Genomic DNA, 16441 nt, shown 5'->3' on the forward strand with positions numbered 1-16441 from the left:
ACCACCTTGTACAATTATATTCGTGTAGAGGTGCAAAATCGATGGGAAATGCTAAATGTTCCATTGCATGCATTAGCATATGTTTTGACACCTAAATACTATCATCCATCATGGCTTTCAAAACCAGCACCTGGGGGGGAGGGAAGCAGGCGAAAACCACACCAAGATCAAGAGGTTCACAAAAAATATTGGCTGCATTGAGTAAATTAATCCCTGATGAGGAGGAGGCTGCATTGGTACAAAGACAGGTGAGCAACTATACGCTTAACACTGGTCCATTTGGGAGCATGCATGCAATTAAAGATCGAGAGACTTTTTCTTCTCTTGAGTGGTGGAACATGCATGGAGGGAGTACTCCACTTCTATAGGCTTTGGCATTGCGGGTGCTATCGCAGGTGGTAAACACTTCTTCTGCAGAGAGGTGTTGGAGCTCTTATTCTTTCATCCACAGTGTTAAAAGGAACAGGTTGAGTTTAGACCGGGCAGAGAGTTTATGTTCATTAGAACTTGCGATTGTTGTCCCATTACTGTGAAGATGCAAAGTCTAATAAAGACCTGTTGATTTGGGACAAGAATCTAGAGGAGCCCAATTTGGAGGATGGAGTGTTGCGGTTAGAGCAATTAGAGGATGCTCTTATCCAGGTATGTCCATTGTGGTATGAATTTTCCAATTTTTCCTTATAAAGCATTTCTCTAATTCATGTTTTTGATGTATGTTTGTAATAGCTAGAATATAGATGATTGTTGTACATACTAGTAACTACAATGGAATCATGGATGCCATATCTATCTTGATTTATGCAAAAATATGCATGTTTTCATGTCTTCTACAATTAATTTGCTATTTGGGATGTTTGTTTTGAGTATATATATATATATATATATATATATATATATATATATATATATATATAGCAGACGCTTCCGCGAACGCTTTGCTTCCTAGATTTTTGGAAAATGACGCTTCCGCGTCCCCGCTTCCAAAAAACGCTTCCGCTTCGTGCAACATTGGTCCTTCCAGTTGGAACTAGTAAATCAGGGGGTTGGAGCATCCTTCCAGTTGGAGCTGGTAAAATAGGGAGTTGGAGCTTCCTTCAGGTTGAGCCTGTAAATCAGGGGGTTGGAGCCTCCTTCAATTGATGCTGAAAATTTTGGAAGTTGAAGCTTCCTAATTGATGTAAATTTTGAAGACCTATATTAAGAAGTGTTCATTGGTTTGTCTCCCAGAAAGGTTTCCACCAAAAAATCTTGTGTCTACTATCTTTGATGTTGTGCATTGTTGAATGGTGTTGTTATCTATTTTTGTGGTGTGATGGTAACTTATGTTTTAATCTAATTCTAATGATAATCAATGCTATGTGAAGTTAAAATTCACTGATTGAAGTGAAACACTAATTCACCCCTTAGTATTTCCAACACACAAGACATATATTCAAATGGCTTCATCAGCAGAAAGTATATGTTAGTTTCTCTATTATTCAGGTACCATATAGAGTGCTTCAAATGCCAGAACTACGGACATTTAGCTCGTGACTGCAGATACAAGATGGAATCTTCCATGAAGGAGAACTCTAATATCAGGTACAAGAAGGTCTGGAGAAGAAAACAAAAGCAAGAAGATCAAGTGAATGAAGAAATATCAGCAGTCATGCTCTCAGGATTTGTGAAGTCGCAAAACCATGATGAATCCACCGATGAGAAGGAAGATGTCAAGGTTCAGAATGATTCTGCAGCAAGGGAGGTTCACATATCGTTTTGAACAATTTAGCTTGGAGACTCCCTGTCCTGTGAATGTTGATGAGGGGGACTCTAAGTAGCAGTGGTTGCAAAATTTGTAGATCTCAGTAAAGGTGACCTGTGCCTCTTTTTTTCTCATTTTATTCAGCAGGTTGGATCTCCAATGTGTCTTGCTGGCAGTTGAGGGTTACATTGCAGCTTTAAAGGGATTCCAAGTGCTGGGCATGTGGATTTGTCAATCAGACTTCAAGAGTTTTTCCTACAGCAGTCCTTTTTCTTCCTCATTTCACAGAAATCATTGTAATCAGCAAGGGAAGCTAGAAAATGTCAAAGGAAAGGGAGGAATGCCCCTATTGATGTTGTCTGCCCTCCTTCAATTTTATCTGGTTCTGCTAGTGTTCCACCTGCTAGTGATGCTAGTTTTGATGATTTTGACATTTAGGAGGACTACGTACAATCACGAGCTATGAGATTCTTCCATCTATGGTTCTAGTATCTACCCTGTTTTGTATTTGCCATTGGCATTCCCACCAATAGTAGCAGTGACACAGTGTCTATGTAATGCATTTTTATTTTGATGACTTAATGAGAAAACTGCTGTTTATGGTTCTGTTTTCCTGTGTATTTGTCATTCGATCAGCATTGATGTATTACTACTATGTAGTAAGTAGTAACTAGTTGAATGATTGAAATTGTATCATATAAATGTTCTAGTTTCTAAATTCTAACAAAATTTGAATCTTTATGTGTATATTTCATTTTTCAATTTGAGAGCCGGGTGAATTTTATGTAGCTTATTATATATTTTGGAACATACAGCCAATTCAACAAGGCTAATTTTGGATGTTGCATTTAATATTTTAAATGATACTTTTATTAGTTTGTTGAATATGTTTATCATTTTAACTTTTTTTATAAATTACTATTTTGAAAAAGAAGTTAAATATTTTTTTATACTTTTATATTTTCTATTTTTAGTTTGTTTTTTATATATTTCCTAAGATTTTGAGGATGAAAGTTTCATGCTGTCCCTCTTTAAGGAAGCCGCACCCTCGTCCAACTTTTTGCAACTGTTCACTTTTCTAGAGCTTTTCTTTAGATGTTTAGATCTTGTAGCATGTTTTACTAATTTTATCTGTTTGTATTTGATAGGAAAGACATGATATGTTGAACTTATGATATACTAGCTGCAAGAAGAAATATAAAGCTTCTTGAATTTCTTGATGTCATTTATGATCCCTTGGCTTTCTTAGCCCTTATAAAATATGATACATTGCTTTGTCCAAAAACTGCAGGTTCATCAAACCTTTGCTACCGCAGGATCTGATGGAGCATTCAATTTCTGGGATAAGGACAGTAAGCAGAGGCTGAAGGTTAGTCAGCGCTTAAATAAAAACTCCCTTATGCAGGGAATTAAAAGGTTCACATGGCATTGGATTTGGACAAGTTATATGTTATTGTTTTTGATATACAGGTAGATTTTATAATATATCCTTCCGTGTCTTACATTTAAAGGGCTATTGGTGTGTCTCATGTTACCCCAAGTATTGCAGACGGTAATAAATGGTCATCATTTTGGTTAATGAAATATGGTATATTGCAGGAGCTTTTTAGGTGATGATAGTGTAGAAATTTTGGATTCAGGGCAATTAATGCAAATTTGAAATTTCAGCTGACACAAGGTTTTGAGCTGATCTGAAATATTTAATTATAGCAACAAGCAGTGGTAAATACTTCATTTCACTGCAGTCCAAATCACTAGGCAGCTCAGGAGAAGAGATACCAAACAAATGTATTTCAATGTTAATGAGTTATAAGTTTTCGGGCACACTTTTTCCTTGTATATAACAGATCTGAAATGCCAGTAGCCCAGCAGAATTTACAGCAGTAAATCTGCCCTTGCTATCTTCAAACTATATATTAAATCACTTGACAATTTCATCCCTATGTTATGTTGAATGAGTTTAAATAACATGTGCTTGAAATTACCTAATCAAGAAGAAAATACAAGCTGTAAATCAAATCAGTAAGTACACAATTTTTGGACAGGTAAACCACATAATTGATACATAAGACATGAAGTGCAGGTATATACTCACAGCTTATCACAAGCTGGTACAATTTCGAGCTCTCCAAACTGTAGCTAGGGAAACGAAGAATATCCTAAGATAAGAATGTCTAACAGATGACTATAGATGGGTCAATGGGATTGGTAAGTACGCCCGTAAGAGAATACAAGTGAAATGCAAAATGAAGCTCCTACAAAAACATGATAAAATCATATCTGTCATATGTTGAGAAGATCCAAAGACTAGAGCCTAATAACATGGATTAGCCTATTAGGTAAATGGAGTGGTAATGTGATTATTTTTAAGTATTATGGAGAACTAAAGAACAAAGGAAATGAATATCCATGGGGGGAGGATTTAGTGGAGGTGGGTAGTTACTGAAGTCCTTGTTATCCCCTGACATGTAGGGGTATCTAGAGGACCTTTTCACTTGTGATTTTCATCACAATCGACAGTTCCACAGATGAGACATGTGGTTATCCATGGATATTTGCTAGAGATGTTCCTTGGATTTACTCAGTTGACTCTCATGATGATATTTTTTGATGGAGATTGTAGAAGGAAATGTTGTATCTTATGCTCTTCCTCTCATGCATGATGATGTTGCCTTTTGAAAATGGGTGATGGGACATGGTGATTATCAGTGTATTCTATAATGGTCCATAATCAGTGTTGTGAAAAGTGTGATTAAATCGTGCTTTTTTGAAAAAATTGCGCTTTTTTCCCGTGCCGATTTAATTGCGCTTTTTACACGAAAAAATCGGCTATTTTTTGCCGATTTTTTCTGAAAAAGCGCGCTTTTTTAAAAAAAGAGCGCTTTTCCCGAAAAAAGCGCGATTTTTTCCGAAAAAAGCTCGGGGTTGCCGGGACAGCACGATTTTATTAAAAAAAATTTGGTTTTTCATTTGGTCATTTGGGTTTTTTCATGCAATTTTTTTTGAAAGAAACAAATAATTTTTGAGTGGGGCAGCTTAATGATCAAGTCTAGGCCCTAGTATGGATATGCTATTCATGGTAATGTTAAATTCTTAAAGTAAAAGTGACATTCTCCTTAATCTTCATTTTCATCCTTTTACTTAAATTTTTAACATTACCATGAAATGACTCAGGATGTTTGAGAGTGTTTCCAGTCTCATTGGATTTCATATGGAGAAAGTAGAATTTTAGATTTCATTTAAAATCCAACAGACTTATCAGTTTTTCAGGATTTCAGGATTGGGAGATTGTAATGTTTCCAGGTGACACCACCTGCTCGGGCTACCCCTGCCACCAGTAGAGGATGTGGTCTACCTCCTATAGCTCCTACTTCTAGTTCTTCAGCGTCTAGAGCACATCAGACTCCACTGCCATCTCCACCAGCACAGGCACCAACATCTACATCTAGAGGGAAAGGGAAAGCTGCGGCATTTTCTCGCAAGAGGGGCAGAGGAAATCAATAGGATTAGACCTCATTTTATTGTATATGACATTATGACATGATGAGATACATTATCATATTTTTTGTTGATATTTTGAGGCTGAGTTGGGACTCAGGAGTCAGGACTTACTATTCAGGACATGATTCAATGTTATGTGTGATTTTAGCGCTCGAAATGATATTAAACATCTTATATATTAGTTTTTTTATCATATTTATGTGTCAATGTATTTATTTTATGTTGTAGATGGTTTAAATATTAAAAAAAATGAAAAAAATGAAAAAAATGAATATTTTTGTACCAAACGATTTTTTCCCGCTTTTTTCCGATTTTTTCCCGATTTTTCCAATTTTTTCCGATTCGTTCCCCACGCCGATTTAATCCTGGTCGCGCTTTTCACACCATTGTCCATAACACTCTAAATTATTGTCTTTGACTAGACTGTATTACGGTGTGTTCATAATTTACCTCTAGATAAGTGTGTTACCTTATGAATCGAGTTGTAACACTAACAACCTAGGTAAGGTGATTCATGTTATTTTTCACTAGCTAGTTTTCACTTGTCATTTCAGCACAGTTTTCATACATTTTCATTTTCCTATATTTTGATTGACTTACCACATGTCATTGTAGCAAGGTCTAAAATGAAATCTGATGTATGAAAATGCCTACATAAAATTAAAAATGTAAAAAAAGAGCTAAAATGCTTGAGGTGGAAGCAATTATTGTTAAGTTGTTTGCCTGAGCTGTCTTGCTATAAAGTCCAATATCCCCAAGTCCCATTCTCAAATACAAGAAGAAAGAAAAGAATAGGAGGGACCAAGCAAATAAAAATGGAAAAAGTAGTAAGAGGAAAATAGGCTCAAGGCATGGTAACCTAATGCTAAGTGTTCCTTCTAAAGGCGCACATGTGGGACATCAATTGATAAATCCTGGCTCTTGAAAGTTAAGGGGAAGACCTCTTTACTCATCACTTAACCTACACCTAACTTCGAGTCCTTTGAAATCCATCTTGTCTTGGAGGTTTTTGAATGTAATTAAAGTTAATGATGTTCAGACCATGGTCAGGTTAGGACAGGATAAAAATAAAGAGGGTCATTGAACTGTTAGACGATGTAAACCCCCTCTTGACACATTTGGAGGCGATTATCATCACTTTTGAAGAAAGCCTGCCTTGGGTGTGGTAACCTTGCATTGAAGAGGGTCATTGAACTGTTTAGAAGATGTAAACCCCCTCTTGACACTTTTGGAGGCAATTATCATCACTTTTGAAGAAAGCCCATCTTGGGTGTGGTAACCTTGCCTTTTGTAGCACTTGCATTGGGTGTTGTGACTAGTACTTGTGCATTGTGATTGCATCAAGAGTTGTGATGTTGTATCGAGAGTTGTGATATTGCATCGGGAATTGTGACATTTGCCTAGGGCATTGTGACACTTGCCTGGGGCATAGTGCTTTGCATTGGGAGCTGTGTTACATTTTCCTAGGCTTGTGGAGGAAGTCCCTCACATTCTTTATGAGGTCTTTGTGCCTTGGACTCACTATCTCAGTTCATGGAGCATCTTAGAGAGCTTTCACATGTCAGTTGTTTCCTCTATTTGGTGAGTCAGCTTGATTGCTGATGTGGTTACCTTGGTTTGAAGCGGAGAGTTGGGGTCTTTGACAGCGTAACCATTTAACATTTAATTGTATTGATGATGATATCTACATAGTTGTTAAAATTTTCCAAAGTCCTATGTGATTAACTTCCTTATGATCTGAAGAAAAATTACTGGCTGAATGTTAATTTTAAGGCAGCGAAATTCAGATTATAGAATTATCACAGAATTGCTAGAAAAACAAGTCAGTGGAAGAAAAATAAATTTCCATATACGCAGCTAATTTTTTTTTGTCCTTCAAATCAGTTTTTAATTAAATTTTTTCCTAACTTCTAAGGGCTTCTCACACTAGGAAAACTGGCCCACTGAGAAAGATAAACCCCCCAACAATCTGCTTGTTGTATGGCACTATTTTACGACCCTATACAATTGCCGTGTGACATCCTCTACTCATGGCCTGCTGCTTGTACATTGTATGGCTGAGGAAAAACTTGATAGAAATTGTACGACTGAGTTCTTGGTTGAATCGTAAGGCTGTTCCCATGCCCTGCGGCACCCAAAAGTGTATGGTCTCTCTGAAACGAACAAAGTTTGTATACTCAGAGGAACGCTTTGATACCAATGTAATGAACAAAGTTCTTATACTCATTAGACTACTTCAGATGATCTGAAATATAAGAATATCCATGATAGGACACAATATTATATATAAGAATATTTGAATACAAGTGAGATGATTACAATGAGGGTGAGGGCCTTCTTCTATACCTAGGCAGGTACCTCTTCATAAACGGTCATATCTTTAGAGACATGCCTCTTCACTACTAATTATTAGTTAATTAATCATTAATGATTATCATTGTCATTTAGTTTATTTGTATTATTTTTATATATGTTTTATTCATAACATTGCCTTCCTCTTGAAAAAGCTTTGTCCTCAAAGCGTATCGTTGACAAGGCGTGTCATCTATTTCTTTTTCTTGTAATCTATTAGTATTCTTCATAGTTCTTCTAGTTGTCATCTTTGTTGATACATGATGATAGGATCCTTCGAGCGATGAGTAAAATTGTCAAATTGAGAAGGGATCTGACAATCTTAGATCAATCTTTTGTGGAATCTTGTAGTTACTGGAAACTTGTGATGAATTGTTATCATGGGGTTGAATTGTGCAAACTTCAGAGTTCCTCAAAACATAAGTTTGTTGTTTATGTTCTTAGTGATATCGATTCGTAGATCGATTGAGGTGTCTGTTCTTGTGATTCAGAGGTAGATGAAGAGTTCTTCTTGTTTGACCTTCCTTTAACATGTGTGTGGTAATTTCCTGACTTATTTTAGATACTAATGTAGTTGAGTTGGTTATAGAATCTTCACTTGAAATATTGATCGTCTAAACCGCAATATTTAAATATGTTTTTACTTTGACAGATTGGTTAACTCCTTGATTTGTGATGTTGATTGGATCGATCTTCGTATCTTTTTCTTCAACTTGGATTGAAGACTTCGACACTACTTTCATGATATATTTTTCTGATTTGTTGTTCAATGATTTCTTATCATTTTTAAGTTTCTTAATTTGAGTGAGATGTAAGAGTTCCTCATTTTTCTAGTCAACTTTATTTTTGCATTCAAGCTTCTCATCTTTTAAAACTTGATTTGTTCTAATAATTTTTTATTAAGGTTCTTTGAGCATAAATTTTCTTATTCTTTCTTTGATAGACTTTCATTGAGCTTCTTGTTGGAACTTTCCTTATCTTGTTCTAACCTATGCTTCTTAGTTTTACACTTTTTGACTTGTGCAAGTAGTTTTTGGATATGATCTTTTAAACAGGAATTTTCTTCGTTTTTATTGGATGTGACCACTTCAAGTCCTTTTTGCTTCTTTAATATTGTGTTTTGATTTTTTTAAGGCATCAATTTTGTAACATCTTCAAAGTTTTCTAATGAGAGCATTATCAATTCTGACTTCATTATCTTGTCTCAGAATGTGATCATCTTTCCCTTATAAGAAAACATCATTTTTTTTCTATGTTTAACATGAACGTACCCAATTCTTTAAACCAAAGTCGAGCAAGAAGTATGTCAACCTCTTTGTCATATATAGTTACAACACAAAATTGTGATATGTACTCGTAATGATCTACTGTCACTTGTAAATCATTAATTTCATATTTTTTACCAAAAATATCTATTGTTTCGCCTACATTGGCATATGAAATTAATAGTTGATTCGCCAAATTAATATTTATGTAATTTTCGTCGTTGTTTGTGCTAATAAAGATATTAACCTTTTTCCCTTGGATATTCCCTTTTAATATAAATATCGCTTTTAATGTAAATAATTCGTGATGAGTAATTAAAATACCTTAATAGGAAAATCGTTCTCCCTTCGTTATTTTCAAATTTCTTGTATTTAGGGAACGTCTTCACAAATTTCGAAAGCTCTAGATACTCCAATTTTTCTCAATTATAATTAAAAAGAATATCTCCCTTTTATTATATATATATATATAAATTTAATTCTTCTTCTATTTTTATATAGATTTATAATTTTTTAAACCTTTTTTTAATTGTTTTTTAATAATTTTTAATAATTTTATGGCCTAAGGCCTCAAAGCAAAATGGAGAACCTCCAAGAAATTGTGTAGCGAAATGCTTTGATTACAATGAAAACAAGGTTGATGAAAACTTAATGGCCAAAGGCCGGATAGACTGGCTCTGTGCAGCGGTTGAGTGACCAAAGGATTGAATAACTCTAATACCAATGTAACGAGCAAAGTTCTTACACTCAACAAATTTTTGAAATATGTAACTAGGTTTGGTCTTCATAATGACATATGTAATTATGATTTTATGTTTTTAATGAAAAGAGAAAAATAAATTTATTATTGTAAGTCTCGAGGCATGGGTTTCATGCTTAAGAGAATTTATTTTATGTTCAAGCACCCCTTGAGTGCTTCTAGGTTTGTCATAAATTCATTGAGTCATTGTCATGTATTGAAGACCCATTTGGGCATGTTACATATTGTAAAAGAAAAATTATTTGAGTCAAATTAGAGTCAAAAGACCCTCCAAGACCATGTCAAAATGCAAGCATCAAGTTGGCCTAAGGACACTTGAAGTCGGCCTAAAAGGGGCAATTTGACCCTATGAGAAGCCTATATAAAGAAGACTTCGACCTCATTTGGAGACACTTTACTCTCACACATAAGTTCGATCATAAGGACAAGAAGAAGTGCAAAGAAGAGGAAGACAAAGGAAGGAGGAAAAGTCGAGTTATTTTGGATTTGGTTTTGGGCTACTTCTCTCCACACGTGCGAAGGAATTAGGGCACATATTGCTGCAGTGAAGCCGAGTTGCAAAAGTGAAGCTAGGTTGTCAAAAAGAGCTGTTTTGGAAGTCGAGTTGTCTAGGAGAAATAATCTACCCAAGCGAAGCAGAGAAGTTGTAGTTTCTGGGCAAGTCGAAGTTGGAATTGCAGTTTTTGAAGTGGCAGTTGCTGAGTAGGTCGAAGTTGTTGGAAGGAGAAGCTATTCAAAGAGGAAGCATTGACTTGGTCTTGGAGGGGTTCTTGGTCAAGGGTCTAGGTCTTGGAATTTGTCAATTGAAGATTCTATAAGAAGAAGAATTCTTGTAGGATTTCCTCTTAGGTTGGAGAGGCTTTGGCACTTGATGATCGCCTATATTTTGTGTCCTTGTCTTATTGTTCTTTATGGTTTTGTAGCTGTTTGATGAAGAAAACACTAATAAGAAACAAGTGAAGAAGAAGCTAATTAAGAAAATTAAAAATACATCACAAGCAATTATCGTTAGAGGAGAAATCATCTCATGTTGTTGCCCCTAGGTTTCTCAACACAGACTACTTCATAAGATATTAAATATAAGAATATCCATGATAGGACACTATATTATATATAAGAATATTTGAATAGAAGTGAGATGATTACATTGAGGGTGAGGGCCTGCTTATATACCTAGGAAGGTATGTCTTCACAAATAATCATCTATTTAGAGACATGCCTCTTCACTACTAATTATTAGTTAATTAATCATTAATCATTATAATGTCATTTACATTATTTTTATTATTTTTATATATACTTTATTTATAACACTCTCTCTCAGCTAGATAGTATGGCGGTGGCCTCCACAAATTCGCTGAGATTGATTTCTTTGCTGCACTGAGCAAAATCTCTGTCGCTTCATGCAACAAAATGTGTCTTTTCACTGTCACTATGTGCTCCCAGGCTCCGACCTCTTTCCATTTATTCACATATTGATATATCGATAAGCTTGTTTGGATGATGAGTACTAGTAGACCAATGGATGAGGTGTTGGAAAATGTAACTATGTTCGGTCTTCATTAATGTACTTGTGTCATCATGTAATGTTCTTATCAAAAGAATAAAGAAAATATTTTATTATTATTATTATTGTGACTTATTAAAGTATGGGTTTCATGCTTGGGTCACCATGTTTTAGGTCAAAGTCCCCATTGAGGACTTCTAGGATTTATTCTAAGTCAATAGAGTCATTGTACTTTTAAAGAGACCCTTCTTGGGCTTTTGAATCATGTAAAAAGGTTAAGTATTGAGTCAAAGATGATTTATGTAACCTCCACACCATGTTGGCCTAGAAGAAGATCAAGTCGGCCTAAGGGCCCTATTCAACCCCGTATGAAGCCTATAAAAGGAAGCTCATTGAATTCATTTGGAGCATCATTCTCACACACAAGTTCGAAATCTCTTATAGCTGGGAAAAAGTACAAAGTTCTCTTGTAGGTAGGAAAGAGTGCGAAGTTTGTTGCGGGAAGCCGAAGTGAATGGAAGTTTGGGGAAGTCTAAGGACAAAGGAAAAATCGAAATTTTGGTGCCTCTCTCTCTATTTCGTGGTCTGGATTGGGAGATTGAAGTCTCCTAAGTTTCGCTGTTGTCGAAAGCTATTGCTTAGTCGAAGTTGCTGGAAGGGGTCGAAGATCTGGGAGGTTGACTTGGTGTGGAGGGAAAGTTTGGTCTTGGTCTAGGGTGAAGAGTCTCAAAGAATACTATTTAAAGGAAGAATTATCTTGATTGGGTTTTCCCCTCGAGGGGGGTTTTTCCTTAGCATGTGCCTATATCTTGTGTCTCTTGTTTTGTGATCTTCATACACACATAATATGGTAATTGCTTGATGAAAGATAAGATAATAAAGAAGTAAAAGAAGCCAACACACTCACAAGTAATTATCAAGAAAGGAGAATCAAACCCTAATATAATTACTTTGATTTTCCAACATGGTATCGGAACTATAAGGTCTAGAAGAGTCGAAGATCACTTTGTTGGCATGGATTCTTCCTCTATGGTGAACTACATAAAATTGGGTTACAACATTGCTAGAAGATGGATCAAGAAGGTCATCTACTAGCTGTTCAACAAGGTCAAAGACGTCAAGGATTCTTGGCTACTCTTAAAGGTTCTCTTACTGATGACTATGTTGTTAGAGGGTTGGGATCTACATCATTAAAGCTCGATAATGGATCGAAGCTGCACACTATATGTTCCAGGTTTGAAAAAGAGTGTGCTTTTTACTGTTTAGAAGATAAAAGGGAAATATTTGTTTATAATTGATAGAAAAGTATTGGTTTGGGAAAAAAACTTCAGTATTGATAATGCTAGGGTTATTGGAGTTCGTGAAACTAGGTCTAAAGAGATATTAGACCTCATCCATTCCGATGTGTGCAGGCCTATGTCTGACATTGGAGGTCATCTCTACTATGTAACATTCATTGATGACCATTCTAGAAAGACATGGCTCTACCTCCTCAAGACAAAGATGAAGTATTTGATAAATTCAAGGAGTTTAGGGCTAAAGTGGAAACCTTAACCGAAAGAAAGATAAAAACTCTAAGATCTGACAATGGTGGGAAATACGCTTCTAAGGAATTGATTGCATATTGTAAGGAAGTTGATATTAAGAGGGAGCTCATTGTTCCCTATTATCCCGAACAAAATGGATTGGCCGAAAGGAAGAATAGGTCAATTGAAGAAGGCATTCAAACTATGCTCCTTGATCAAGATCTACCAAAGTTCTTATAGGATGAAGCAACTGTGACATTGAAAATATGAGTCCTCATAAGAGTGTTGATAATACAACACCCAAAGAAGTATTCATAGGAAAGAAGTCGAGTGTGGATCACCCCCGAATCTTTGGAAGTCCAGCATATATTCACGTTATATAAGACATTTGCTATATTTATGGTCAATTGAAGAAGGCATTCAAACTATGCTCCTTGATCATTATCTACCAAAGTTCTTATGGGAAGAAGCAGTTGTGACATTGAAAATATGAGTCCTTATAAGAGTCTTGATAATACAACACCCAAAGAAGTATTCACAGGAAAGAAGCCAATTGTGGATCTCCCCTGAATCTTTGGAAGTCCAACATATATTCATGTTTTGTAAAACATCTGCTATATTCATGGTCAATTGAAGAAGGCATTCGAACTATGCTCCTTGATCAAGATCTATCAAAGTTCTTATGGGAAGATGCAGCTGTGACATTGAAAATATGAGTCCTCATAAGAGCCTTGATAATACAACACTCGAAGAAGTATTCACAGGAAAGAACCCGAGTGTGGATCACCCCCGAATCTTTGGAAGTCCAGCATATATTCATGTTTCGTAAGACATTTGCTATATTCTCAAGAAGTACGAAGGAGAACCTCTCAGGACAAGGTAGGTCAAGGATCAAAGGTATGCTTTAAATACATATTTCTTTATATTGAAAGGATTCTTTATTGATAGTCTATTACTAACGTTGTTATTTTTAGCTATATTGAATCATAATGATTCTTCTTTTTGGGTGATTCATCTCTTGATAAATCTACCCATCCCCTCTCATATTTTGAACTGTTTTTGTGGAACCCTAGATAGGTTCTAGAAAACCCTAACTAAAGGGTATGCTAATGTGAATGTTTGAAACCCAAAAATGCTTCGGGATATTGTGAAATGCTATTTGAAGTCTAATGATCTCATGTTTGGGATTTTGGTATGATCACGAAAACCTAACTTGTTAGGGTTGAATGATAAGGTCTAAAATCCTGAATATTTGAAGTTTTGGTAATGTTGGGCTTGCTATGTTTCTACATTGAAACGCTAGCCCATTAGGGTTTGGTGGAATGTGTGACCAAGTCCCTTATATTGTCTTAGAAATGATTTCCTTGATATGTGTGTTTTGATCAAACCCTAGTTTATTCTAGATTGTTGTGCGTCTAACTCTTGTTGATCACTGTGAAGTTGGGTTTGACTAACACATGATATGAAATGTATTTGCATGATGATGAAATCTAGGCATGTATAGATATGTCCTTTTGGTTGAAACCCTAGCTTGGTCTAGGTCAGATGTATTAATGTTGTTGGACATATGATATGCTTATGAATATGAATTCCTAGATACATGGGTTGACCTAGTCATTGATGGTCATAAATTTTAGGATTTAATGGAAGTCCTTGTCTGAGATTCTAGGATGATGATATTTGGAAATTTAGGGTTTTGTAGCTAAACCCTAGTAGTAGACAAATTGTCTAGTATGTGTAACAATCTGAAATCTATTTAAATGATTGTTGAAAATGAAAAATCTAGGGTTTTGCAGTTAAATATTAGTAGTGACATTGTCTAGGGTTTTTTGATGAAATGGTTGGAAGCCACGAAAAGATTCTCCGATGACGAAAAGAAAAAGTAGAACTCCTTAAGTTAAGATGGAGTCTGGATGAAATTTCCCTAGGTTAGTAGGGAGCTTGAATGGAAGGAATCTCCCTAGGCTAAGAGGATGGTTGAGAATATTCCTTGTATGGGAATGATCAGATCCTTAAGAGGGAGTTACCTATATGATTCTCTGCTTCATGTGTCATGCACTAGACTAGGACTAACAACTGTAAGTGTTAGTGAAGGCCATGAGTAGGAGAAGGAAATTGGAGAATTCATTTTGAGGTGCTGCTGAAAGAAGGAAAGCAGGATCCGATTGAAGAATATGTTGCTGCATATGAAGTAGGAAGAATGGTTTCTAGGGTTTGCTATATGTTTTAGTAAAGTAGGTCATACCTTTGGAAGAAACATTGAAACGCTACATGGAATGAAAGTTGTTATGAAGTAGTTTAGGGTTTATGACAAAGTCCCTAGCAAGATGTTGAAGAGTATATATCTCTTGTTTGTAATTAAGTCTGGGTATCTGATATGTATAAAGTTGAAATGCTTCTGTGATTCTGATATGGCTAACATCATGCTTCTATAGATTTGGACGTACTTGCTATTTAAGTTGTGCATGTATACAATCTTCAACTTGGTGAAGATGTTCGTTGATGTGATAAGCATGATCAGGTTGATGATAACTCTGATGAAATGGTTGGAAGCCACGAAAGATTCTTCAATGTCGAAAAGGAAGAATATGATCTCCTGGAGGAAGCATGAATAGAAGAGATCTCCCTAAGATTAAGAGGGAGTCCGGATGAAGAGACGCTTTATGTATGGTTGAGAGGGAGGGCATAACTTGGTTTTGATTGAAAGAATGTATTTCAGAGGATATGTTGCTGCATGAGAAGTAGGAAGGAAAACATATGATTGAGGAATATTTTGTCAAATATTCAGTTGATAGTCCTACTATGGAAAGTTGAGAAGCAACATCAAGTTGTTTTGAGGACCCCTGAGGTTTGTATTTGATTATGTACATATGAAAGTATTATTGATTAGGGTTGTGTTTGTATAGGTGAATCTCTCGAAGGTGTTGATAGCATGTTGGTTACTAATCAATTTGATTGGGAGAGATTGGTCATTCTTGATCTGCTGGATCAAGGGGTGTTGAGCCTTTATGAGTGAAGCATTGTCTGGGAAGACATTTGGCTGGCATTTTGTGCTAATGTCTGGGTCCCGAAGTTGGAAAAGTGGTTTTAGTTATTGAGCTCTGTTTTGGATACACACCTGGATTTTTGGGTTGATGGTTAGCAAGTAAGCATGAGGGTACCTAAAGGGGCTGAAATCTTGAGTCCATCTTAGTACCACCTGGATAGATTACCTTGGACATGAATCTAGCCCATGGCATTGTGGTGCCTAAACTGTTGAGTGACTGTTTGGATAAATTGTCCTCGTTAAGAATCTAGTCCATGGCATTGTGGTGCCTAAAGTTCTTCATGGTTCATATAGTTTGAGATCTTCCATTGTATTTGTACATTATGCATACCTCCATAGTTAAGAGGGAGTGTTGGAAAATGTAACTATTTTTGGTCTTCATTAATGTACTTGAGTCATCATGTAATGTACTTGTCAAAAGAATAAAGAAAATAATAATTATTATTATTATTGTGACTTATTAAAATATGGATTTCATGCTTGGGTCACCATGTTTTAGGTCAAGGTCCCCATTGAGGACTTCTAGGATTTATTCTAAGTCAATAGAGTCATTTTACTTTTAAAGATACCCTTCTTGGGCTTTTGAATCATGTAAAAAGGTTAAGTATTGAGTCAAATATGATTTATGTAACCTCCACACCATGCCGACCTAGAAGAAGATCAAGTCGGCCTAAGGACCTTATTCGACCCCACATTAAGCCTATAAGAGGAAGCTCATCGAATTCATTTGGAGCATCATTCTC

General features: G+C 35.8%; 1 protein-coding gene across 1 annotated transcript in view; it reads left to right on the forward strand.

The window, feature by feature from the left end:
• Positions 1–16441, forward strand: part of LOC149153429 (protein RAE1-like) — a 357670-nt gene that overhangs the window by 191672 nt on the left and 149557 nt on the right. Inside the window, exon 7 of the mRNA XM_089443820.1 lies at positions 3033–3110. Coding sequence (XP_089299946.1) covers positions 3033–3110 — 78 coding nt within the window. The remainder of the gene's footprint in view (positions 1–3032; positions 3111–16441) is intronic.

This window comes from Pinus tabuliformis, chromosome 9, assembly GCF_031772625.1.
Source record: "Pinus tabuliformis cultivar Carrire ecotype Pingquan chromosome 9, CPIR1, whole genome shotgun sequence".
Lineage (NCBI taxonomy): Eukaryota > Viridiplantae > Streptophyta > Pinopsida > Pinales > Pinaceae > Pinus > Pinus tabuliformis.